At 39.8% G+C, this 27,542-nt stretch overlaps 1 protein-coding gene across 3 annotated transcripts in view; it reads right to left on the bottom strand.

Moving 5' to 3' along the window:
• Positions 1 to 9,776: 9,776 nt before the first annotated feature.
• LOC126262220 (RB1-inducible coiled-coil protein 1) overlaps positions 9,777 to 27,542 on the bottom strand; it is a 338,326-nt gene continuing 320,560 nt past the window's right edge. For all 3 annotated transcript variants that reach the window (XM_049958658.1, XM_049958657.1, XM_049958659.1), the window contains exons 21-22: positions 17,420 to 17,487; positions 9,777 to 12,154 (exon numbers count right to left, since the gene is read on the bottom strand). In XM_049958658.1, coding sequence (XP_049814615.1) covers positions 11,975 to 12,154; positions 17,420 to 17,487 — 248 coding nt within the window. In that variant the 3' untranslated portion in view covers positions 9,777 to 11,974. The remainder of the gene's footprint in view (positions 12,155 to 17,419; positions 17,488 to 27,542) is intronic.

Raw genomic sequence — 27,542 nt, 5'->3', positions numbered from 1 at the left:
AGAAACAGGGCATTAGGTTTAAAAATGTTTGTCCTACTTTGACGTCATCTATAACACTTTGTGTGTTCACAAAACTTCACATGATGTTAACGGATTCATTGAATTATTTTCTTGCCTTCTTTTTGGAAGCTGACTACCATAGTTTAAGTTTATACAATCAGTTTTCAAAGCAACATTTTTTGGGTTCTTTGGGTGAAACATAACTCAGTTCAGCATTTGAAATGATGACTATGGAGAAAAGTCCCAAAAGTAGCTCAAATTAGCTGGTGAAAATGAATTGTAACAGCCTAGGAATGAACTAAGATGGCCTGTGTCATACTAATTTGACACATCATTGTGCAGCCACAAAAGCTGGACTAAAAAATTAGTAGTTCTTTAACTGCATCTTGAGCTACGTCGCACTCCATGGAGTTTTGAGAATATATGAAGTGGGAAACTTTTGTACCTCAAAATTTTTCATTTCTTCTCTTCTAGTGCAGAAAATGGTGTCTCCTCTCTTTGACCGACGTGTTTGAATCCAGCACACTTACACCAATGCAAAACTAAGCTTTTCATAGTCTAATGTGGTCTCAGCAAGGTGTGATAGGTCTTTTTTTGACCACAGACAAAGGATGAACCATTATTGTGATTAAGTTGCACAGCAGCAGGAGGGGGCTGTCTTTGTGGAGTTTAAAGACAGATGTTGGGCAGGTATACTGCAGCCACATTTACTTTGTGCCAGAAACTGGTGCTAGACTCTGCATGCCAATGTACTGAAATTATTTATTTCTGCAGGAATTCATAGAGGATATATTGGAGACCATTCTGACACTGTTCTGTAAATCTCCACATTCGTCATGACTGCAGGTCCTTAGGCCGGTATTACACTATCAAATTTCTTTGTCAAAGATTTGATCAAAGATGTGATCAAATATTCCGTCAAATATATTTGACAAGGGATATTACACTGTCATCATATTTTTCGTCAAAGTTCAAGATGGCTGACAACAACAACTTGTTATTAACCGCAGCAGTTGCATGTACCACAATTGCACTGTGTGCACATGCGGAAGAGAAGTGGGGGAAAAACAGGAAACATACCTGGGTGAAGCCGTGGGTTTAACAACAACACGATAAAAGCATTCAACAAAACTTGTTACGTGAGCTTATAGTGGAGGACGTCAAGTCGTACATCAATTACTTAAGAATGGATGAGCATACATTTCTGTATGTCCTCAGTGAAGTGTATCCTCATATCACAAAGCACAATATTCACTTAAGAACTGCTACATCTGCAGAAGACAGGCTCACTGTAACACAACAATTGATTCCTTGCTACAGGAGAGGGTTAGGTTAGGTTAGGTTAGGTTAGGTTAGGTCAGGTCAGGTCTCCAATCTTCTTAATCTACTTTTGTATTCAGCGTTCCTCACGTTGTAAAGCGCCTTATAAGCTTCATACATCTCTATTAATTTTGTAGTTGCCGGCACACACCAATTCTATTTACCAGCAATGTTTATTAAAACACTACAGACGACAGAATGCTGCAGCGATGCTAGCGCTCCAGGTGGTAACATGTCGCATTGCAGTGAACAGAAGACAAGCGACTTCTTTGATCAAATCTACAGTGAGGCCCTAGATTTGATCAAATATTGGACGACACTTGACAAAGTTCTGTATTACACCATCAAATATCTTTGACAAAGATATTGGACAAAGATATTTGACAAAGAAATTTGATAGTGTAATACTGGCTTTACCAAAAGTACTCCTACACAAAGTAAGACATAATTCCCTTTAGTCAGCCTAACAACCAAACAAACCCAGTTTATACAATTACTAGATTTTGGGAGGAAGCAACTGGCCCCTCTTAGCTCCTCCCCCTCCCCCCCCACCCCCCACCCACCCCATCGGACACCTTTTGTCTGAAATGAGTGCACAGCTGTACTGAGATGATGCGACGCTGTGCCTCTGGCAGAACTGCCACCCCCTTTTTTTCTATAAAACTACATTTTTTCTAACATAACTTGGCAAATTTTTTAATTTCACAAGTACGTTTAATGAAAATGAAGCATCACTGAAAAGTATCAGGTAATGAACTATTCTGATGAAAAATATTGTACACAGTAAATTAAATATATCATTGTAGTAAATATACAAACTGCATAACTATATAAAAATTGAAAGAAATACAAAATCTGTATTCTAATGATTGTGGTAGCTACTGCACATTGGTTTGAATATGATGGACAATCTTCCCCCTTATTTATGGCCTTATCTCATGTCATTTGGGGGTTGGAATGTTAGTCTGGATTTGGAAATGTTAGTGGTACAGGGTGGTCAGATGGCATTTAACTGTGTCTAGTATTACTCTGAGGTGACAAAAGTCATGTGATAGTGATATGCACATATACAGATGGCAGTAGTACCACACACACACACATTGTATAAAAGGGCAGCGCATTAGCACACCTGTCATTTGTACTCATGTGATTCATGTGAGAGGGCTGTCAAAGTGATTATGGCCACACGATGGGAATTAACAGACTTTGAATGTGGAGCAGTAGTTGGAGTGAGATGCATGGGACATTCCATTTTGGAATCGTTAGGGAATTCAGTATTCCTCAATCCACAATGTCAAAAGTGTGTCAAGAATACAAAATTTCAGCCATTAAATATCACCACAAACAACACAGTGGCCCAGGGCCTTTACGTAGCAGACAAGAGCTGCAGTATTTGTGCAGAGTTCAGTGTTAACAGACTAGCAACACCGTGTAAAATAACCGCAGAAATGTAGGACATATGACAAACATATACATTATCAGCAGCAAAATCTGGTATTAATAGGCCACGGCAGCAGACTACTGCTGCAAGAGCCTTTGCTAACAGTAGGCTCGTGGCCATATCAGTTGGACCCCAGACGATTGGAAAACTGTGGCCTAGTCAGATGAGTCCCAATTTCAGTTGATAAGAACAGATGGTAGGGTTTGTGTGTGATGCAGGCCCCATGAAGCTATGGACCTAAGTAGTTGCCAAGGCAGTGTGCAAGTTGGCAGTACTTCTATAATGGTGTGGGCTGTGTTTATATGGAATGGTTTGTGGCTAATTGGAGACCATTCGCAGCCATTCAAAAATGGAATTTTTGCGGATGACAATGTGCCATACCACCGGGCCACAACTGTTCACAATTGGTTTGAAGAACATTCTGCACAATTCAAGCGAATGATGTGGCCACTCAGATTGCCCGACATTAATCTCATTAAACTTTTCTGAGACATAATCAAGAGGTCAGTTCGTGCACAAAATCCTGCATTGGCAAGACTTCTGCACTTATGGGCAGCTATAGAGGCAGAATGGCCCAATATTTCTGTACGGTACTTCCAACAACTTGGTGAGACAATGCCACATCGAGCTGCTGCACAATCCTGGGCAAAAGAAGGTCCAACACATTACTTGTAGGTATCCCATGACTTTTGTCACATCATTGTATTTCAGTGAAAGTGAGAGAAATGCAAAAGCCCAATATTCTCCTTGTGGGATGTGGGAAACCATCTAAAAATCACTTCCATGGTGATTGGCACACCATCCCTTGTCCTTAATCCACCGGGCAGATTTGAACAAGGGCTGGCAAGCCTACCCAAATTCCAGCAGAGGCTTGCTAACATGCACGGTTATTCATGCATGTGTTTAGTATGATGTGTAATAAACAACAGATTTTATTTGCTCATCATAAATCATTAATAGTACAAAAGTTATTCTCTTGAAATAAAATGAAAACGTTTGTAATTAAGAGCTGAGAAGTGTTCATTTTATGTTCTTTACATGATAATTCAACCTAGGTAAACAAGAGTCTGTAGGCATAATGACTAAAGAACTCCTGAAATATTACTAATCAGCCATAGCAGGCTTATTCTTGAATTCTTTTTCCCTTACACAGCAGGTCATAACGAATGAGGTTTGGGAGCATCAAAACTACTGGCTGTACCCCTACCTTCTTTGCTTGCTTCCTCCACCATCACGTCTCATTCCAGCCCTCAGTCAACAGATATTGACAAAGACCAACACTGTCAGTAACAATTCACCATACATTCACTACAATTGGGATTTTACACTACCATAATAAAGTTGCAGCAGCAGTTCCATTGTTGAACATGAGTGAGCTGTGCAGAAGGCACTGAGTGAACCAAGTATACTGTTGCCACATAAACTGTGGTAGTATGAGATGGTAGTAATCATTTCTTTATGATGCTACTTGCATGAAATGACACTGTATGGATGATAATGTGACAACTGCAACTGCGCACATTTACAGTTGCGGACAAAAAAAAACAGGGCTTCCTTCTCATACGTAAATTGCTAAACTGCCCCACCCCCTTTTTTCCCCACACTTCTTATGTTGGCTACACTGTCGGAAATGTTGTTGCTGCTGACAATGAGAAGGCTTAATTAACACTTTGCTCCACATATGCATAATGAAACTGCAGACAAAAATAAAACGTCATTGATGTTTCACAAAATATGAATATTTCACCAATTTTAATAGAACTCCACACAAATGAAAACAGTGAAAAGGATGTAAAAGAAAATGAAATAAAACACATCCACATTTCTATCAGCACACTCACAGTATGTTCATACACAAGCAAGTGACAATATGTTTGAATCATATTGGAGGACAGTTTTTCATAAACATAGTAATGCAAACACATGTGGATGTCATGAGTCTGCATTTGTCAATACACCATTTAACATTAGCTGTGTAGGTGCAATGGAATGTAAAATCAATGATTCAAATAAACAGAATTTCCGAACAAGACTGTAGGACAAAGGGAACCATCTGTAGTTGGAAGGAAGGAAGGAAGACAAAGATCTTATCCCGGGGTCTGAGCAATCTGCCTTTCTTATTTAATCAGTCCAGCTTCTTTGTTGGGGAAGAAACTAATAGGTCTGAAAGCTAGGAAAGTGTGTTCCTTTTATGTGTGTACATCAGCAGTATTAGAAATTTTGCATCCTGAAGGTAATCAATGGCCAAGAACTGCCTCACAATTTAAAAATGAAGAACTTAACATTTACATACTTACACATACCTCTGTTGACAATGATGGGACAGGAAGTTATTCATTGCCAACATTTTTCCCTAGTAAGTTTGTAGAAATAACAGAAAACCTAAATTGTTACGGGTAGCTGGGGATAGAAGCCTCCATACTCCCAAATACAAGACCAGTCTGCTTAAAACAGTACAGTGTTATTAAGCTTAACCCTAATGTACAATCAGGGTTGCCATGAGTTTCCCCGAGTGAAATACCCTGATTTCCAGACAGGTTTTAGCATCTTTCCCTGACAAATTTTTACATCTCAAGGGTAAGTTAAGATGTAAGTTGGTGATCTGTCTTTGCAGCTACGGTACAAGAAACCATAGCGCAAAGAAGAAAATATCCGACAAAAACTTGCAAGCAGATGACATTTCCTGATATGAGCAAAAATATTATGTAGTTACTTAAATATCTTCTGTAGCGAACTGGTTTTAGATGGAGAAAGCAAGCCAAATGGTATATGTTTTTCATTTAGACAACTGCTGTTACTTTATTTCAATTAATCTAAACACATTTGGGGCAAAAAAAAATGTATTTCCTTGGAGTTGTAAGACAGATTTAAAATACCTTCGCTGATTTCAAAAATAACCTCAGAAAAAAGTAGGCCTCTTGAAAGAAGGCATAAGGTGGGGGGGGACTGTGTAAACCAACACTAGGTGACTGCAATGTTCTGCTATTTTCATTATTTTCGGTTATTACCCACTGTGTTATATCTATAATTTTACAGGTATTTTGTGATTTTTCTTTAGAGAAATTTATGAGTACATAGCATACAAACCATCAGTGACATAATTTTCTTCTTATTACTATCCATACTTTCCAACATATAAACTAATTTTGAAGTGCCAAAATGTACTAGAACAAATTAAATGTCTATCAAATCCCACCCTGTACAATATACTTACGGTGACACAGTCGCAGTTCCTGAAATCAATCACTCATGGCCTCTGGCCTCCTGAAGAGTACAGCAGTCCTGGGTCCATGGATAAACCATGAAAATCTCCTGCTTTATGCCCCGGCCTGCAGGGAGGTCAGTGAGAAAGGCAGGGTCTGCACATTAGTGGGAACTGAATGGCTTCAGATCATCAGGCACGTGTGGTCAGCTATTCACAAGCCAAAGACAACCCGTTGATGAAATGAGACCACGGTGATCAATCTAAGCAACACATAACTTGTTCAAATACTCTGAGAATCAATAATAATCTGGATAGGTAGCAACTCACCATAAAGATGTTTGCTAAGCCACAGACAGGGATGTAGAAAAGACAATTACACTCTCACAAACAAGTTTTCAGCCATAGCTTCTGTCAGAAAACGAGAGCACACGCACATTCACACAATCACTCACACACAACTCGTGCACAAATGGCCGTTGTCTTCGGCCACTGCATCTACAGTCTCTGAGGATCAGATCCAAACAAACCACCCCTCATGCCTCCCTACCTCTTGTCGGTAGCTGCTAGGCTAGCAGCAAGAAGTGGTGACAGCACTGACTGCAAGCTGAAGGGAGTGGTAGGAAGGAGAGTAGTAGTAGTAATGAGGGAGTAGGGAAGTGGCGCACTTACTCAGATACACCCAGCTAACTACTATGCATGACACCTCGGTAAACAAACCAATTCATCTACTGAGACAAAAATGACATTCTTACAATTTTTTCCTTAATTTTTTTTTTAATTTTCGTGACGTGTTCCCCGATTTCCAGAACCTGCGGAAACCTGACAATACTTTCTACGATTTTGTGATTTAGTAAATCAGATATCCGATGGTTGAGCAGACAATAGGCGTGCAACTAAATATAATGGAACTACTCTCCCCCCCCCCCCCCTCGTTTGGGCTTTTGCTACCAATGTCAACGTTGTGGCAAATGGTCTAAATTTTAAATGTGGATTTATTCTTTTCATTTCTAACAATGCTCAAAGTTGTCTCTCTTTTATTTTAAAATTTTAATTTTTTGTGCATGGTACAAGCTTTTGCCTTTTCTTGTTGTGTATCGGCCATGGGCTGACTGTACACACTACCAGGGCACCATCTTTACCCTTTGGGTTGCTTACCATTGGCCCACAGATGTATCTCCTCTGGAGACTATTTACTAAAACCACAAGGACATTGCATGCTATGGGCACAATACTGTATACAAACAATGTGTTCAGTAATCCTCTGCCCGCTATCACGTTGCTCTACTTCTGCCCAATACAGCCATGGACAACAACCTCCCCTCCAGGACAGCACAGCACTGTCTAACTCTGCTTCAGAGTAGCACACATCCTTCTCTGTGGTGGATCGGGCAGACTGTGTTCTATTTACACCTAATGCTTCTGAAAGTTAGCCGTGCAATTATTGCAAACATTCAGGTGTGAATCGTGCCACGTGCAGTGGAACTGCTTGAGAGGCGCGGCACTGATCACTTCCATGTATGATCGCACCACCTTACTGAGTACTGATCAATTTCTGAAACTCTACATTTACAAGTTCAACAAAATGTTTCATGCATGGCTTCTTGCATCACTCAAAGAATGACACAGTATTATTCTTGTGCTTGCTTTTGGAAAAGAGCCATTCATGTAGCTAAGCAGCATTAACCCAGAAGATAATGCCCCATGACAAAGGAGTGATTATATGCAACCTGAACTAATATTTTTGCCTGTCAATCAGAATATTAAAAGACATTTTGAAGCATTTTTAAAAATAACTTCATGATTGTGTTCATTCACTTGCAGCTTTATTCAACTGTACACAACGGAATTTTTAACATGAGGCATCATCTAGTGTCTAATCTACATGTGGGCTCCTTTTTGAAATTGTATTAAGAGCTTTTGTATAGTTATGAGTTACATTACTTGTTGCTTTCAAACTGTAAACTTGTTCAGTTGTAAACTTACGACAACCAATAAACCAGAACCTGAAGTAATACAGTTAAGTCTCAGTTTTAAGTCCTAATAAGAGTACTGTGTCATCTTGTTCATTAAATTATTAAAACTAAAACCAAGTCATGAAACACACTAGCATTGCTACCATAATTTATAGTGTGATTGACAAACTTGTTAAATGGTGTACTGTTTAAATAACAACACTTTCATTTGATATGACAATTTTCATTTCTTTAGGGCCTCCTAACTAATTATCAGTTTTTATTTTACAATGTTCACCTACCACAGCCTCAGCTACTTCCCCACCAAGTTTGTCACCCACCCCCCTCGCCCATCACCATGGATTCTAAGTAGCTGTGTGCTTTTCTCATTCTGATTTTCTTTTCCCATACCCTGTGGAACAGAGGCTTCTTAGCAAAATTCCCATCGCTCTGAAATTGTTTTTCAGTTTCTGTTCAAAATATTGATGTTCACTGTGAGTTTTATATGAAGTTATTCCACAATGTAAACATTTTTGTATTTCTTCTTTTATGTCATTACAAGCCTTTAAAGCATTATTAACTTTCTCTGTGTCCTCTATTGAGTTCAAGCATTAATAATCCAGTCAACTCAATGTTTCAGTCTCATTCCATACCTGACACGAGTTTCAATATTACTATGGTATCAGCACAAAGCTGGCTACATTAATCTAATTGTTTTCGAAAGCCCTGGCCACATTCTTTTATGAGACAATATTACAGGTTTCAGTGATCCATAATAGCACAGTAGTACCCTTTTGTATTTCCAAAGCGTCTTCACTGTTATCCTCATAGTAATGTGGTCCTTCAATCACTCCACAATCTTATTATAATCTACTTTATATTTACTTTACCTACTATTCTAATATTCTATTTTCTTCATCTTTACTGTGCCTTCATACGGCAAATGTTGAAGTGCTTCCGTTTTATTGTGTAGTTCCTCTGTTCTGCCCTGAGTAACATAAAAATATGATACTTATCCTCCTATCATGATCTTCACCTTTACTGTCATTTTTGTCTTTCTTTGTCCTCCAGTATGTCTCAACAATAACTTTTATCTGTGATCTTTTTAGTGTCTGCTTCTACAAATGTCTGGTAGTATATAAATGCTGTGTGAAAACAAGTTACAAAAAATTAATAAGTCTAGTATTCTGAATAACAAGGATGTAAAAACAAAAGCTGTTAAGTATGCTGAGAAGAGTGTACAAAGAACCTAGAACACACACAATTTTAGCACATGGAGTGCATATGTAAGCACACAACATTTGACTGCATGACACTGGGTTACGTGAGGCATTGCTGAAACTTTGTCAAGAATAATACCTTGTCCAGCCACATGTGGTAAAGGCTGACAAAAGTTGTTCACAATATTAATTGACCCCACTCTTTTTTCTGTCAAATTTCTGGTGAGTCAGTGGACATAAAAACTGCCAATGATTACTTTTTAGTCCCCATCCAAAGTTTTATTTGTATAATCTGTATTTTACTTTCCGGCAGAAACTGCAACAGCTTTGTATTTAAAACATAAGAGAGCTATTAGCTGGGGGCAATTAGTGTCACCCCATGTAGTGTCACTAGTGGCATCACCAGATACCTACGGCTAATAGACTCCTTTTATTGCACTGTCCTGTTAAAGTTTTGCTATTAGCAGCTCAGTGGCACCACTGCCTTCACCTAGTTAGTAGTGGTCTAAGAGCGAAAGAATGCTAACCACGTAAGAGGGAAAGAGAATAGCAAATGCCACTTGTATCAATAAAGAAGTCATGTGATAAGATCTTGTTAAGAATTACGCAACAAAGCCAATGACAATATAAAAACAAAATTGAACAAATAAAAAAAATTTATTCTATATTTGTACAGTTTCATTTACTCAGGGCAAATGGTGACATGACGTACACTGTATCTTTCAAAATTAATGACATTTATGATTAAAAATGGGAGACAAACTAAGCTGGTTCACTAACCCAGACCTAGGCAAATATTACTACATACAGGCGCCGTTATCTTTGGATCTTCCAATCTTGTGTTTGCCACAAATCATTATCCACCCATCTAGGAACCTACAAATCTTGTTCAATAAATAATAACTATACTGACCAGAAGATCCATAATACAGTCCATTTCCACAGAAAGTGGACTGGATTTTACATCACACAAACATCTCAAAATAACACACAGTCAAGCAAATGAATAAATGTGTGTTTAAATACAAACATACGCAAACGTAACTAGCAGTCATCATTCTCAATTTGCAACATGACAAACATACGGAGGCAACCTCCACAGTTCTGATCACATCCACATCTTAAAATTAACACAGTAATATAAATTACTTCACCACAAGGTTCATAAAATTACTTAGGCACAACAGTTTTTGTCTTAACTTACAGATTTAGTCTTCAAACAATCACTGATTAAAATCATCCTGCTGCCCAAGCATTACAAGTGAGCTCCTTATAACAATTTTGTGCCCTCTCAAAAGAGTTATTAGCAATGTAAATCTTTATATTACAAAACAGCCTTGCTGGGGGAAAAGAAGAAATGTTTGATTAAAAGACTTAAAAGCTCTGTAAGTCTATGTGATCTCTTAAATGCATATGAAAAAATATATTAGTATAAATATTTTTCCAAACACTATATACATGCCATGCATACGCACACAAAGTGTGTCTGCTACAGTATTTACTTATATTATAAGTATATAATATTGCACAACTGTATTTACAAAGCTTGGTTGCACGCTTAATAATTACTGATAATTGCGCCAAGCTTAAAAGTCACTTAATACAAAACTACAACAACTGGAGACTTCTGAAAGAAAGTTTTACCTAGTTCTAGTTTATTTTCCGTACACTGCCAGGTTCAACAAACATTACACAAGAAGAGCCTATACAATTTACAAAATAGTTAAAATTATTAACACAAAGATGACATCCAAAGGACAATTCTTTGAAAAACCAGAATATACTGTTAGCTTAAGTATATTTTTTGCATCACAGCCCTACAAACTGTTATAATACCCTAAAGAACACTTTTACCTAATCTATACTTGAATGCTGTCAACATAAAACATGTCACAGAAATACTATTGGAAACAGATCTAAATCAAGGAAGGAAACACTAGAAACCAAAGTGTCATATTCTAGGTACCTGTGTTTCAGTTTCTGGAAAATATTATTAATAGACCACAAAACAATTACTGTTTTATCAAATATATACAAGTCCTCTCCATAAAATTACAGCTAGGAACGAGTTTGTAGTTCCAACTAAGGTACTATAAGACTCTACTGCTTATTAACAACATCATCACAATTTATACAAAATATGTACACATAGGAAATTAATACTCAAGCAATTTGTATTGATTACACTCTCAAGTTATCCAAAACATCCTGTCAAGTAATATGCTGCTAAACTAATCACACAGCACATAAGAAAGGACAACACTATTTTAAATTTTTTTGACACATCCTATCTAGCTAATGACCGTATATACACACAATTTACAAACAGTCTGAAAGTTACAGTGCATACAGTAGTATGTAGCACATTATAACTTCCTTGTAAATAAAAGTTTTTGGAGCAGCATTTTCAGCATCAAGAAAGAAAAGGAAAAAAATAAAGCAAGGTACGTGAGTTCTGTTACTCTGTGTTCTTAAAGGCAGATGGAACTTTTATCAGAGTGCCAGCCTCTGACATTTGCCTCTAAATCTAAAAGTAATCTTAAACGTAATTACACAATTTCTATACAAAACAAAAGTTTCAGGACTATTAAATGTAATCATATCATCACTAACAACAATAAATATTTTACTTATAAAATATTACTCTTGTTAAAGAAAAATGGTGTTATGCTGACTGGGAAAGAAAAAAAGTAATAACACGAAGGGATAATACTGCAGCACCAACTTTGCAGGGCATCATGTTAAAATACAGCCAAGCTTGCTAACTGCATATTTGCCAAGAAGTTTGTTTTATGATAGTAACTGAAAGTGCAAAATAAAAATCATATCTGACTAATTAGTTGAGCGATGAATCTTTAGTTGTTGAATTGGAGCTGGAACCACCAGAGCACTGATGGTGGTGGTGGTGATGGTGCTGGTGATGGTGCGTGCAACGAGGAGCTGCAATCTTCGGTAATGGTCGCACCTTTACTCGAAAGAACTTGGTCCCCTTAGGCACATTGAAACGATTCTGAGGCTGAAAACACACAGGACCTTTTGGAATTTTTATTGTATACGCATATTTTACATAGATTTCAATCTATCCTTAATCACCAAATACAATATCTTAATCTAGACATTTTGAGGTTAGACCTACTATGAATGTGTAAGACAATTGATTAAAAACATAAAAAACGTCACTTAATTGAATGCATACTAACTGGTGTAGAACGTATATACTGACATTGAGCCATTACATCTGGAATGTGTTGTGTGTAGGCATTTGCAACATTATGATAGATCATGATGTTCAATATAAATATACGAGGGTGGTTTGAAAAGTTCTTGGAATCACCATGAGAGGTCAGCGCTAGTGCAACGAGTTGTTCACGTGATACTCATTGGACTGTTGCCTGTGAACATGTGCCACGTCAGTGTTCTTGGAAGAGAGCTGTGGAGGTGATGTGGCTCTGTTGTTCTCGTGTTGTGATTTGTGAAGATGAGAGGGAAAAAAAATTGAGATTCAAGCAGTTAGTAAGTACAAGATGACACAGAAAAATGTGAACATTTCTACAATCCAATAAAACTAGAAGTGATGAAGGAAAGAAATTGCATTCATAGTAATTGAATCCTTACAACTTTGCCATTTATGAAACATTGATGGCATTTATCATTTTTTAAAAATTACATCCTTTAGATGGCGTTGTCTTGTACAAATACATTCATGAAATCCGCTGTTGAGATTCCTCATTGACTGCTGCAACATCTCAGCTGAGATACTGTGAATTGTATACCGAATTCTCTGTTTTAACTCATCCAGGGTTCTTGGTCGAGTCGGTAGACTTTGCTCTTGAGGTAGCCCCACAAGAAAATATCAAAACGGATAAATCTGGTATTCTGGGGGGGGGGGGGGGGGGGGGGGATGTTACCGAATCATGAGATCACAGAGTTGCCAAACAATTCTCACACATATGCCATTGATTGCCGTACAGTGTGTGATGTTGCTCTGTCCTGTTGAAACTAGGCTTCTTGAACATTTGGAACACCTGTTCAATGCAGGTGTAACAAAAGTTCATAACATCTCCACGTAACGATCGGCGTTGACAGTTACTTTACTGCATTTCCCTGTTCATTTGCAAAAAAAATACATGTGGTGAAACACCACACCATACTGTTACTTTACTAGTGTGTAAAGAGCGCTCATGAACGTCATTAAGATTTTTGTTTGCCCAGTAACAGTAATTCTGTTTATTCACATAACCTGTGATATGAAAATGTGCCTACCTGACATCCACAACTTGTTTAGAAATTCATCGTCATTGTTTATTTTTGTCGTCGTTTGTTGACAGAATCCTAATCGTAATAACTGATCGTTTTCCTTCAATTGCTGCACAATCTGTAGTTTGTATGGATGAAATTTTACATCAAGGTGAAGAATTTTGCAGACACTCTCCTGGGACATTCCAACCACTGCTGCCTGCGTACGAATTGAACGCTGTGGGCTCTGTAAGACAGACTCACGACATCAACGTTCGCTGGAGAACGCACACTTCTTGGTTGTCGTGTTCGTTTCTTCTTGAGGGTAGATCCAGTCTCTTCGAAGTTATTAATCCAACATTTTATAGCGTGTCTTGATGGAACAGCATAATAATGTCCTAAATTATTAAAACTTCGAAACTCCCTCTGCGCCGCTACCAAACTATCATTATTTTCAGAAAACATTTTTATGATTAATGCATGCTGCTGTCCATTCTGCTGATCCACGATTACTGAAATGGTGGACTGTTTAATTGCTAACTGTCAAGCCTGCCCATGGCTGCCACTACTCATTTCAAACATTCCCGTTATGTGTCACACTGTACTCTGTAAAGGAAGGTATGAAATCAAAGGACATTCACGCCAATTTCCAGAATACACTGGGGGACTCTGCTCCTTCATATTCAACTGTTGCCAAGTGGACAAATGAATTTAAATTTGGTCGGGAGAGCTTAGATGATGATCCGCGCAGTGGTCAGCCAAGATGTGTCACTACTCCAGAAATCATTGCAAAAGTGCACAAAATGGTCATGGTGTATGGCCGATTGAAACTGCACAAAATTGGTCGAGCTTGCCAGATGACATCTGAAAGGGTGTCTCACATTTTAACTGAAGAATTAGAAATGAAAAAATTATCTGCTAAATGAGTGCCACGACTGTTGACGCTGGATCAAAAATACGTGCCATCACCGTGGCAAAATTACACGAACTAAGGTCTGAATTGTTGCCCCACCTGCCTTATTCACATGATATGGCTCCATCAAACTTCCATCTCTTCCCGAAACTGAAAATTTTTTTGGTGAATGAAGACTGACATCGAACAAAGAACTGATAGCTGGAGTTGACAACTATTTTACAGGCCTGGAGGAAACTCTAAGAACTTTTCAAACCACCCTCTTATCTTTGACAATATTTCAGATTATATTTACATATTACGTTTCATTTTCACTTCCTAGATACTACAGTTTCACTTGCTGTTGTAGCCTATGTCGTCCTTTAGCAGAAGCTTTATCTTGTGCTCACTGATATGCGAGGGCAAGCCCACCACTCCCCAGCTCTAAGAGAAATGAAAAAATATAGTGCAGTTGGGTGTTTTTTCTTTCAAGAAAATTATTAAAAGTCAATACCACACACGTTTTTAACAGTGCCGGAACTGGAACTTTTTCATGGCTACTTACAAGTCACCATTCGCCTTCCAGAACATGAAAAATACTCTATTACCCCCTCTCCCCAACTCTAGCCGTCCCCCAACAAGCTACTGTATCGGTAACCTTGATCTGCTGTAACTGTTATTGTGATCTGATCTTTTCATTTTCTCACTGTCTTACTTTGTATTGCTTTGCATCACCTGCTATCTAAATATCTTACCTGTCTAGTGTGGAATTTATACCCCACTGGCCTGTCTTTGCTGATGATTAACTCTCCAACCATGTTACTCCTTTGTTTCCTACACCAAAATGATTACTTCTAAGGACATAGCTTATTGAGCACCAAAAACAGTCTAGTACACTTTGTTTATCTCAGTCTGAGACTCATTTCTGCACATTGGTATTTCCACTTTTGTAAATGAACCATTTGTTCTCCCTTTCCATTTTGTGCTAACATTTAGAGAGCAAGTATTTTTAGGTAGTTGCCCTGATACCATAATTCTCAATCTGTAGAAGTAAATAATGGGTTACTGTTATGATCCACGTACCATTCACATCCATACAAATTATAAAAATGTATGTGCATATATATGTATGTTCCACATATCATCCTAAACCAATAGACTGATTTCAACTGAACTTTGTACATCATTTACAGTCTGGAAAGAATCACTGTGGGGGTAAGAACCACCCACCTATTAAAAGGGGGGGGGGGGGGGGGAGGGCATGGGAGTGAAAAAGCATTGAAGCCCACAACTCAAGAATACCCATACTTAAGTTATCCAGCATTTGCGAACGAGAGCACTTTGAGACCTGCAGCAAATTTTACACACAATTTCAAACCTCAACGAAACTTTTCTCATTGATGACCTCCACTAAAACAGTTTGGCACTTAGTACATTTTTGCAGTTCATGCAGTAAAACTGCCATATGAAGCATGACTTTTACTTTACTACAACTCCACTACTAATTCTATTCACAACATATTTCGTATACAGTATCCACATGCATCGCTAAATGTACCTACAAAAATAGGTCATTGTATGACATACGGTTCAGAAGATATGATGCCATAAACACTGACACCATGAGAAACTGCCGCATTATGTATGGAGTTTTGATTTAGGACTTCTTTACTAATAACTCTATTCACAACACATTTCACAGACAGTAGCCACATATACCACTGGATGTACCTGCACAACTGTATCACTGTACAGTACATAGTTCAGCAGCTATGACATCATAAACATTCAGCTGCATGAAAATAAAACTGCAGCGTGAAATTCGCTAAACATACAGGTGAAATATATGTGAAATATATCTGACATGTGTAAATGGGTGAAGCCACAGATAAAAAGCTCATCCTAAACCCTTGGAATATATTTCAATCAACTGTGGTACTCCATATTAGTTACAATCTCGAAATAAATACTGTAGGGGTATGAAGCAACAGACTCCTATTGTGGTGAGCCTGATAATGGAGAATGAAGGGAGCATGAGGTGATGGACACAGAGTGAGGGGGAAGGAGGAGAATAGGCACAGATAGGACGTCGAGATTGACGGAGATAGGGGATGGAGAAATGAACAGAGTGAGAGGAGAGGAGGAGATGGATATAGAAAGAAAAGGAGAGAAGATGAAAAGGGAGAGGGGGTGGGGCTGGCCGACGGAGGGGGAAGGGGCTGGCCGACGGAGGGGGAAGGGGCAGATGAAGAAGTTAAAAGGAGCAGGTTGTTGAAGGGGGGAGGAGCAGACAGACAAGAGAGGGGAAGGAGAAGATGGAAAGAGAGGGGCATGGAGGAGTGGACAGAGAGAGGGGGTAGAGAAGGTGAACAAGGGGGATGGATAGTGTCAGGAAGGTGGAGAGGTGGGTAAAGAGGGAGGACACGGGTAAAGAGAAGGGTGAGGAGACAGTGGATAGAGAAAGGGGGAAGGAGATGGACAGAGAGAGGAGGGGATGGACAGAGGGAGAAGGGGAGGAGGAGATGGACAGAGAGAGGAGGAAGGACGAGATGGACAAAGAGAGGAGGAAGAAGGAGATGGACTAATACAAGATTGGAATAAATAAACACCTGGATAATGTCGGTTTTCTCAGCTAGTAAATAAACTAAACTATGAGCCAATTGTCCTTAAAATGTACAAAAGCATTAGTATTCATTGCCATTGCATGCGTGGTGGCCCTTGGAAAGAATGTGACCCCTAAAAATAACTGTAAATATGGAACACCACGAGAATTTTCATCTAAATTTGCTATGCCCTGGTGACATTTCGGTCCCTGTTCTCTCAAATGAAATGAACATAACTCTGTGGAACCTATTGAAAGTTGTTACAAACTAAACTTTGCATAATCTTCTGTAAGAACTATATGTGCTAAGAATCTTTTTTCACATGTCTCTGCATTCTCATAAAATCAGTAAGTAGATAACAGAATACTCTGTCTCTGTAGGTGCCCTTGAGTTGCATCTTACTGCTGTGTTTACATAACTCAGTCACATAGTTTTTTCCAAATCAATTCGTTTTACAATACACGTCTAGCAAATCCAACCAACAAATTAAAATAATTTTATTGCTTTAAATGGTACTCTAAGGAACATGTTATAAATAACATTAACTCACCTTTAAAGCATGGCAGTATTCTTTATCTGTTACTTCACCAGTGCAGTAAAGTCTCCTTTGGGAACCATCTGAAATTGTAAAATGGCACTCTTAAAGTCTCTACAATACATACACGAGTACAATATCAAAATTTATGCACGAGTGAATGACGTTCATGGTAATATGCACAAGGAATTTTAAATGTAACAACAGTTACTTTCATGTAAGTTACACCAAGGAATAAAATACAGAATGAAGTGTATACGTGTTGTCTGTTCTTTCACACATGTCTGAAAGAACAAACACCACATATGAATAAGAATGTTGAGAAACCCCAAATTTCCATTTTATGATAATATTGAATCACCCATGATTTTATACTTTAAACATATAGGCTGATCATGATCTAGAGAAACCCCACATTTTCTGATATTTTGTGTGTTATTATGGAGCCATTATATCGCCTATACCAAAGGGAACACCCCCCCCCCCTCCCCCCCATATGCACAAAAGACATGGGCTTTCTCAAAATTTTATGTTGACAGCACTGTTTTAAACAGAGAGAATAATCGACATGTGCCTATAAATCAAGATAAAATGCCTGACCTAAGGCAATTCGTACCATTCCTACCATAAGAAGAATTAATCAGAATTTCTACACTGATATTTACAACTGGCCAACATATGTCAGAGTGATCCATGTGTGGAATATAATTCCAAGAGAATGGAAGGTAGGTGTAATTGACTTGAATAAAGTATGCATTAAGTAACATTTTATACTTTTTTTATTACAAAATAATGGGAAAAGCCACATGTTCACTAAGTAAATTTTAACTTAATATCAAGAAAATATATCACGACTGGCTACAGTTCATTGGCATTCTTCCCTCCACATTCATTTTAACGAAAAATAAGAAGAACATCAGAATATCAGCATAATTTTAATGTTTTCTGTATCTCTTCAAAAGTTTAGTTTCTTAGACATGTGGAGTTTTTCAATAGTCCCATTGACATATAACTAAGGTGGTGATGTCCAATGATCCCCCTTAGTGCAGCTGCACACCAAGCTGAAACTGTTCCGGGAATCAGCAAGATGCCACGAGTAATTATGTTATTGAGCAAGGGCTTTACATCAGTAGTGTGCGGCATTAAGTTGAAAATTTGGCTCTAACAGGAGGAGTGGTACAGTAGTCTGTGCAGTTGTGGTGACTACTGTGTCCGGATGGTGTCATTCGGTGTAAGTGCCTACTACGCAGGACACTCAGTTTTGAATCCCGGTCCAGAACAAATTTTCAACTTCCCCCATTGATATAAATCAATGCCTAGCCCCACTGATATAAATCAATGCCCACTGGCACCTAATGTCTTTGATTTATTTGTGTCTAGAATGAAGTGTATCCAACTCAAGATACACAAGCAGGAATTGGTGTGCCCATCAGGTAAGGCTCTTTTCTCTTGCTTTATCTGTCATCTTTTTCTACTTCTCTTTTTCAAGGCTTGGAACAGTCCTGATGAGTTTTATTTACAGTTTCAACCAACCTCCAATGATGAAGTATTAGGCTACTCTTCTCCCAAAGGCACAAAATACCATTTGCTGAATTTCAGTGAAAATCTTTCTCAAACCTATGAATCCCAAAAATGCAGTAATTCATATTCCTTGCTCCACTCAGTAATTTCATATAAAACTTGCAAATGGTACAATGTGCTGAGTCTTACTTCCAAAGCCAACTCCTCCTCTAATTATCTCTACCCAGTTGACGATACATAAATGATCTGGCGAATGGGCTGGACAGCAACCTGCAGTTGTTTGCTGACAGTTCTGTGATGTATGACAAGCTTTCGAGCTTGAGGAACTGTAGGAGGATACAAGATCACTCAGAGAAAATTTCTAATTGGTGTGATGAATGGCAACTGGCTCTAAATGTACAAAAACACATGTCCATGTGGATGAGTACATTAAACAAACCCATAATGTCTGGATACAGTATTAGTAGTATCCTGCTTGATGCAGTCATGTTACTTAAATATCTAGACATAGCACTGCAAAGCGGTACGAAATAGAATGAAAATGTGAGGACTGTGGTAGGGGAGGCGAATGGTCAACTTTGGTTTATTGGGAGAATTTTGGTCAAGTTTTGTTCATCTGTAAAGAAGACTGCATATAGGACACTATTGTGGCCTATTTTTGAGTACTGCGTGAGTGTTTGGGATCTGCACCAGGTCGAATTCTAGGAAGACACTGAAGCAGTTCAGAGGCCAGCTGCCAGATTTGTTACAGATAGATTTGAACAACACAGAAGTATTACAGTGTTGCTTCGGGAACTCAAATGTGAAACCTCGGAGGGAAGGCAGCGCTGTTTCAGAGGAACACTACTGAGAAAATTTAGAGAAGCGGCATCTGAAGATGACTGGAGAATGATTCTGCCACCACCAACATATCTCTTGCATAAGTATCACCAAGGTACATACATAGACATATAGATAGTATCTTTTCCCCTGCTCTATGTACTAGTACAAAAGGAAAGGAAATGTCTAGCAGTGATGCATGGTACTCCTGTCAAGCATTGTAGAGTGGCTTTCTCAGAATGTATATAGATATAGATGATAATTTTAGTGAACATATTGTACATTAGAGAGATATGCCTCTCTTCTTGAATGTCACTATTTCCTTTATCAACTATCTGCATCTCTGATTCATTCCTCGAACTATATACACACTTTTAATATTTGTACAATTCTCTCTCTGTCACTGAGGTTGCGCAATCAATCAATCAATATCCCCCCCCCCGTAGCAGGTTTACCTGAAATCACACTGAAGGTTTTCCCTCATATCTTATCCCATGTCAAATTATCCACTCACTACCTCTTGTAACCGTTTCCCACATGTTCCTTTCCTCCACATTGCTCCAGAGAAACACCTCATTTACTATCTTATCAGTCCAACTAGCACGTCCATGGAATGCTGTATTCCAAACTTACAGTTTCATAAATCTTTTCCCCAAGTTAAAGCCGATATTTGGTACTAGTAGACTTATTTTTTCCAATAATGCCATCCTCATATTCAACAGTCTTCTTTCTCATACCTGTCCCTTGCTTCCTCCATCATGTATTATTTTGCTTCCAATGTTCCTTCAATTTGTCTACTTTGAGGTCCTCAATTTTTATTTTAAGTTATTTATCACTAATTTCATTTCTGTTATATCTCATTACTTTCGCATATCTTTGATACTTTCAATCCCCCCCCCCCCTCTCTCTCTCTCTGTGTGTGTGTGTATGTGTGTGTGTATGTGTGTGTGTGTAAAACAAAGAGGCTGTGACTTACCAAATGAGAAAGCACTAGTAGATAGACACAATAAAAAATGTGTGTGTGTGTGTGTGTGTGTGTGTGTGTGTGTGTGTGTGTGTGTGTGTTTTATCGTGTCTATCTACCAGCGCTTTCTTGTTTGGTAAGTCACAGCATCTTTGTTTTTTATGTATATTTTTCCCACATGGAATGTTTCTTTCTATTATATATATAAAAACAAAGATGATGTGATTTACCAAAAGAAAGCGCTGGCAGGTCGATAGACACACAAACAAACACAAACATACACACAAAATTCAAGCTTTCGCAACCAAAGGTTGCTTCATCAGGAAAGAGGGAAAGACGAAAGGATGTGGGTTTTAAGGGAGAGGGTAAGGAGTCATTCCAATCCCGGGAGCGGAAAGACTTACCTTAGGGGGAAAAAAAGGACAGGTATACACTCGCACACACACCCATATCCAACCGCACATACACAGACACAACCAGACATTTGTAAAGGCAAAGAGTTTCGGCAGAGATGTCAGTCGAGGCAGAAGTACAGAGGCAAAGATGTTGTTGAAAGACAGGTGAGGTATGAGCGGCGGCAACTTGAAATTAGCGGAGGTTGAGGCCTGGCAGATAACTAGAAGAAAGGATATACTGAAGGGCAAGTTCCCATCTCCGGAGTTCTGACAGGTTGGTGTTAGTGGGAAGTAACCCTCTGGGTTATCTGGTTACTTCCCACTAACACCAACCTGTCAGAACTCCGGAGATGGGAACTTGCCCTTCAGTATATCCTTTCTTCTAGTTATCCGCCAGGCCTCAACCTCCGCTAATTTCAAGTTGCCGCCGCTCATACCTCACCTGTCTTTCAACAACATCTTTGCCTCTGTACTTCTGCCTCGACTGACATCTCTGCCGAAACTCTCTGCCTTTAAAAATGTCTGGTTGTGTCTGTGTATGTGCGGTTGGATATGGGTGTGTGTGCGAGTGTATACCTGTCCTTTTTTTCTCCCTAAGGTAAGTCTTTCCGCTCCCGGGATTGGAATGACTCCTTACCCTCTCCCTTAAAACCCACATCCTTTCGTCTTTCCCTCTCCTTCCCTCTTTCCTGATGAAGCAACAGTTTGTTGCGAAAGCTAGAATTTTGTGTGTATGATTGTGTTTGTTTGTGTGTCTATCGACCTGCCAGCGCTTTCGTGTGGTAAGTCACATCATCTTTGTTGTTTTATATATATATATCTTTAAATATGTCTGCTTGTGTCTGTATATGTGTGGATGGATATGTGTGTGTGTGCGCGAGTGTATACCCGTCCTTTTTTCCCCCTAAGGTAAGTCTTTCCGCTCCCGGGATTGGAATGACTCCTTACCCTCTCCCTTAATACCCACATCCTTTCGTCTTCCCCTCTCCTTCCCTCTTTCCTTATGAGGCAACAGTTTGTTGCGAAAGCTTGAATTTTGTGTGTATGTTTGTGTTTGTTTGTGTGTCTGTCGACCTGCCAGCACTTTCATTTGGTAAGTCACATCATCTTTGTTTTATATATATATATATATATATATATATATATATATATATATATATATATATATATATATATATCCCCAGTGTCAAAGTTAGCAACAGAATTGCAAGTTTCTGTCAGATGCCACTAGCAGTCGTGTGGAATCTGATGGACCCAATGGAGCACGCTTGTTGAGCCATGCCTCCAGTGGCTCCGTACCATGAGCGCCCTCCGCCGCCACATTATACGACGGCCGATGGAAGCCACACAGCTCACTCGCACTTGGAGCCTCTCCACTTTGTGACATTATTCATAAGCCACTTAATTGCAGCTCCGATACAATCATTCATGCAGCAGAGCCTCATCCTTGTTGACATTCTACTTCTTGCTGCATTATTTGTATTGAGTCTTTGTATGCTTTGAGAAATACATGGTAAGTAAATCTTCTGTTTATTGTACTGACTTGTTTGCTAATCATTTCTGTTTCTGTCCTGCTTTCCTATGATGATAGTTGTCACACCACTCTGCAACCCACCTCTCCTTATTGTTGCATGCCAAGTTGTACACAACATACCTGGTGACGAGTACTTGGGCCTATGTGTGGCCTCCTTCAAGTCAAGTTTACTTCTTCCTGTTCTGTTGTCTTTTTGACTGATTTTTCCTGTCGTTGCTTGTATTTTGTGTCCTCAGTGTTTACCCTGCTTGTGCTCTTTATTTTCTAAGGTCTGTAGCTGCTGCTTTGAACACCCCCTCCCTCCTCCCCTTGTGATACTTTCCACACTGCTTGTATTTGTGCATTGCTCAGTAGATAATGGGTACTACACTGCAATCGCCTGTTGCACAGCCTGCAGTTGATCTAGCTCAGCTTATTCAGTTTTAGAGTCAACAAATGTTGCAACTGCTTGAAGTAATGAATCACTTCATGACAGCACTGATGACTTCATACAAGATGCCGGACCCAATAGTAACAGCGCCACATGCGAATGTGCTGCCATTTTGTGAGTTTAATGACACGAAGGAAGTCTGGACAGAGTACCTTGCACAGTTCCATGTGCACATCGCAGCTCATCACATACAAGGTACTGACAAACATCCTTTCTTCTTGACCATGGTGGGACTGAGTGTTAATGCTTGTATGTCCCGCTCTGAACTAGTGCAAAGGCGCTTACAAAGTATTATGAGGGTAGGGGGTACAAGTGGTGGCTGCTGGTTGCAAATTCTTTAGGTTGCATAAGCAACAAGAAGAGAGATACTGTCATTGACGTAATTTGCAAGGCCTTACTAGACAGTGTAGATTCAAATATGACTGTGGCAAATATTATAGTGAGATAATGTGATGCCATCACACACAAGGAAGCTGACTCCTAAATTTAGGAACAGATTCTTTAATCCCCAGATCCTTCCTTGCAACAGGTTCTGCCAATTCTGTACTATCAACGTTCCTACAAAAATGTAGCGGACAGTTTCAAGGTAGTGCCTGTTTGAACAGTAGACAGACACGGCAAACATGCCTCGCAGCTGGCTCACCAACAGTGGCCCACCTGGCACCTGTGCTCACGTGTTGTGGCTGACACGAGGTGTGAAATCATGCCCTCCCAGTAATACAGCAAATGATCATCGATCTCGCCCCTAGTGTGAAGCGACTTGCTCCTTCATGCAAATCTAAGTCACAAAAAATGTGTACTGTGTTTTTAGAACCCCCCGGAATCACTAGTGCAAAACAACACTTTAACAGCCGTTCAGGAAAGGCTCCCAACTCATCTGCAGCCTATGTGAGGACAACAAACTATTTGTGTGTCTAACTACTGCTGGACAATCAGTCCGTTTGCAACTGGACACTGGAGTTTCAATGACTTTGCTCAATCGTTACACTTATGGATTGCTTGACAAACCTTAGTTGGCACGTCATGTAATACAGTGACAGCATGAACCGACCAAGACATTCCTGTTTTGGGCACTTTTAACTTTCCTGTAACTTTCCGACATTTGATAAAGACAATAACATTTACAGTGCTTTCCTCCCCAGAGAGTGCTAATATTTTGGGTCACAACTCTTTTGGCTTGTTTGGGTTAAGCATTTAGGACAGCATACTTCCTTCAATCCTTGGGCCAGTGTTGCTAAGTTATGAGTAGAATTTCACTATTTGTTTACTGAGGATTTTGAGAAAGTCAATAATTTTGTTGTCCATGTCAAAGTGAATGGTAATACACAGCCACATTTTGTTAGAGCTCATCCTGACCCTCAGGCTCTTCGAGAACGGGCGGCTCAGAGACTTGCTGCTTTGCAAGACAGTGGGGCCATAGCACTCGTACTGCTAATCACTGGGCATCCCCTCTTCTTAGTCTGAAAAAGCTGTCCAGCAGACTTCACTTGTGCATTGATTTTAAGAAAACTGTGAATCCTCAATCACTGACAGTTATCTCTTACCATGCATGGAAGAACTGATGGATAAAATGGATGCCAATCATTGCTTTTCCAAAACTGATTTGCATGAAACTAACTTGCAAATACCATTGGACAAGCAGTCGTAACACGTCTGTCATTAACACTCATCTGGGTCTTCATAAATTTTTGAGACCACCATTTGGCAGAGCTTCTGGGCTCGCCATTTTTCAGCACTTCCTGAAGCATATGACCACAAAAGTTCCTTTTTACTCAAATAATTAAGATGAAATTGTCATCAGAGGATGGACTCCTAATGAACACATTAACAATTATCACACGCTCTTTCACATGTTTTCTGCAGGTGGTCTCGCGTGGAAGAATGTGCTTTTTGTTTGTTCACAAAAGTGTCAGTCCACTTTCCAGAAATTGAAAGATGCTTCGGTTGGTGACTGATGCCTTGTTCATTGTAATAAAGCCAAACCTCTGGTCTTGGCTGTGGATGCTTCCTCTTACACTGTCGGCGCAACTGTGTCACATAAATCTGGTGCTGCTGACAGGCTGACTGCCATTGCTTTGAAACTGTCAAACAAAGCTAAGGGTAATTAGTCACGAATTGGAAAGGAGCCTCTCACTATTGTCTATGGCATCTCTAAGTTTCACCAGTATCTTTTAGGCAGAAAATTTTCTTTGGTGACTGACCATAAACCACTACAATCTTTGTTTACCCCTTCTCAGTCAGTCTCAACACACAAAGCATAGAAACTGCAATGGTGGGCTGCTCTTTTGTCATTTTACCATTATGCCATTGTGTATCAGCCCACTTCCAAACATGTCAACACTGATGTTCCTTCTCACCTGCCTCTTAGCCCAGATTCAACATTTAACAAGTCCTCTGCTTCTTGTAGATACACTGATGCACAAGACACAAATGTGTTGTATAGTTTTCCACTGAATCACCAGAAAATTGTCCACGCCACAGTTACAGATCCTGATTTGCAAATTCTGTTGCATTTTGCTTCGCATCAATAACGATCAGTCACATATTGTGGGTCCACATGCTCTCGTGCCTGATGTGCTTCATTTGCTACATCAAAGTAATTGGGGCATCATTTGTATCAAACATCATTGCACTTGACACCATCTGGATGCACAGACTGAACAGTTGACTTCTCAGTGCTAAGCCTGTGCTGAACAATAGTCAGCCCAGCCTCAGCAGTTCTTTGAATGGCCCAAACCTCGAGTGCCTGGGCCATGTCTGCACTTGGATTTGGTGGGTCCTTACTAGACTACAGATCTGCTCGTCGTCATTGACACTTTCAGCAAATTTCCCTTCATGGTTCCTATGCTCTCTACTACAGCTAATTTCACTATCCGGGCCTTGTCGTCAACCTATCACCTGACGGATTGTCTGAAGTGATTGTGACTGACAACAGACCTCAGCTTGTTGCTACTGAGTTTGAATAGTTTCGCACCACCTTCAGCATCAGTGATATCATGAGTGCACAGCTCCACCCACAATCCACCAGCAAAGCGAACACTCTGTGTATGAACATTTAAGCACCAGATGGATGAATCTGGTGCCTCCCACACATGGAATCAAGCTCTGTTGCTACTCTTGTCCTCCTACTGCTGCCAGCCATGCAACGGACTACCGCCAGCGGAGTTTTACATTGGCAGCACCACCCCTTGCTTCAGTTGCTGCACCCACCCTGGCGGACTGTGCCCGCTCTGCCCAGACATGCAAAGTATCATGCCCTGAGGCATGCAAAGTATCACACGTATTGCATGGTGGATGCAGGTGCTGGGAGTGAGGCACCATTGTAGGTTTTCCTCAAGGTTCTATGCTTATGAGGAATGCTGAGGAGCCACCACAACCAAATTCATCCTTGTGAATTGTGTGATCTTGCCACAGGCTTCACGCTTTCAGATTCTGTGCCCACCTGGTCGCAGCAGCCATTGCTGCCTCCAATTCCCACGGGCCTTGCACCGTTGGTTCCAGTTCCAGAGCCAATGGAAGTTAACGCACTTTCACCACTGTTGCCATCTCGACAGCCACCATTGTCTGGGGATGGTACCCTCGTTCCAGTAGCTGTCTCATGTGGTGCCTTGGGCCTCTGCAGTTGTTAACATGCCTCCATCTTGGAGGTCACAAATGGTATGGGTCAGGTTATCACACTAAAATTCCACATCAACCTGTACAAAACTCTCGCACACAGAGACCTGTTTACATCTTCCTTTCTAAGTTCATCTTTACTTAGCTTTAGGGAAGTGAGAGAAAGTTTCAAAAAGGTTTCAAAATATTTTTCAAGTTTGTTGGAGGGTGCTAAGTGATCTCATTCTCTAATACTGGTGGTGAGCATTTTACAGTTTTAAATTTGGTCATTAATTATATAAAATCCTGAAAAAAAAATTTTTTTTTGTTGTCTCTGGATACCGCTGGAGAGGAAACCTGCAACTGGGATTGTGTGACCACGAGTAAGAAGTGCATAAATGGTTGTAGGTTAGTGCGTTGTGGTGTATGGTGTCAACTGTATAACAAGGTGTTTCACTGGGGTGAATGTAGCAGGAAAGCAAGTGGGTAACTTAGCAAAGCCTTCTCCTGGAGCTGCAGGGCATGTAGCAGGAATAGACTCAGTAGTTGAGCAGGAAGTGAGATTGTGTGTCCTCCAGGCACAGTTAGAGGATGCTAGACAAGAGCTAGTGGGACTACAGAGGCTGAGGGTGGAGAAGTGGGAACTGGCATCTGACAACAAAGCCGTTAGGGAGTGAACATACCGTATTTACTCGAATCTAAGCCGCACTTTTTCCCGGTTTTTGTAATCCAAAAAACCGCCTGCGGCTTAGAATCGAGTGCAAAGTAAGCGGAAGTTCTGAAAAATGTTGGTAGGTGTCGCCACAACATATTCTGCCGTCAAATATATGTAACGCTACACAGGCATGCTTTGCAGGCACAAAGATAAATACTGGCGCCAA

The sequence above is a fragment of the Schistocerca nitens genome, chromosome 6 (genome assembly GCF_023898315.1).
Source record: "Schistocerca nitens isolate TAMUIC-IGC-003100 chromosome 6, iqSchNite1.1, whole genome shotgun sequence".
In the NCBI taxonomy this organism is placed as follows: domain Eukaryota; kingdom Metazoa; phylum Arthropoda; class Insecta; order Orthoptera; family Acrididae; genus Schistocerca; species Schistocerca nitens.
Note: the sequence above shows the minus strand (reverse complement) of the source record. Positions and strands in the feature narration are given on the sequence as shown.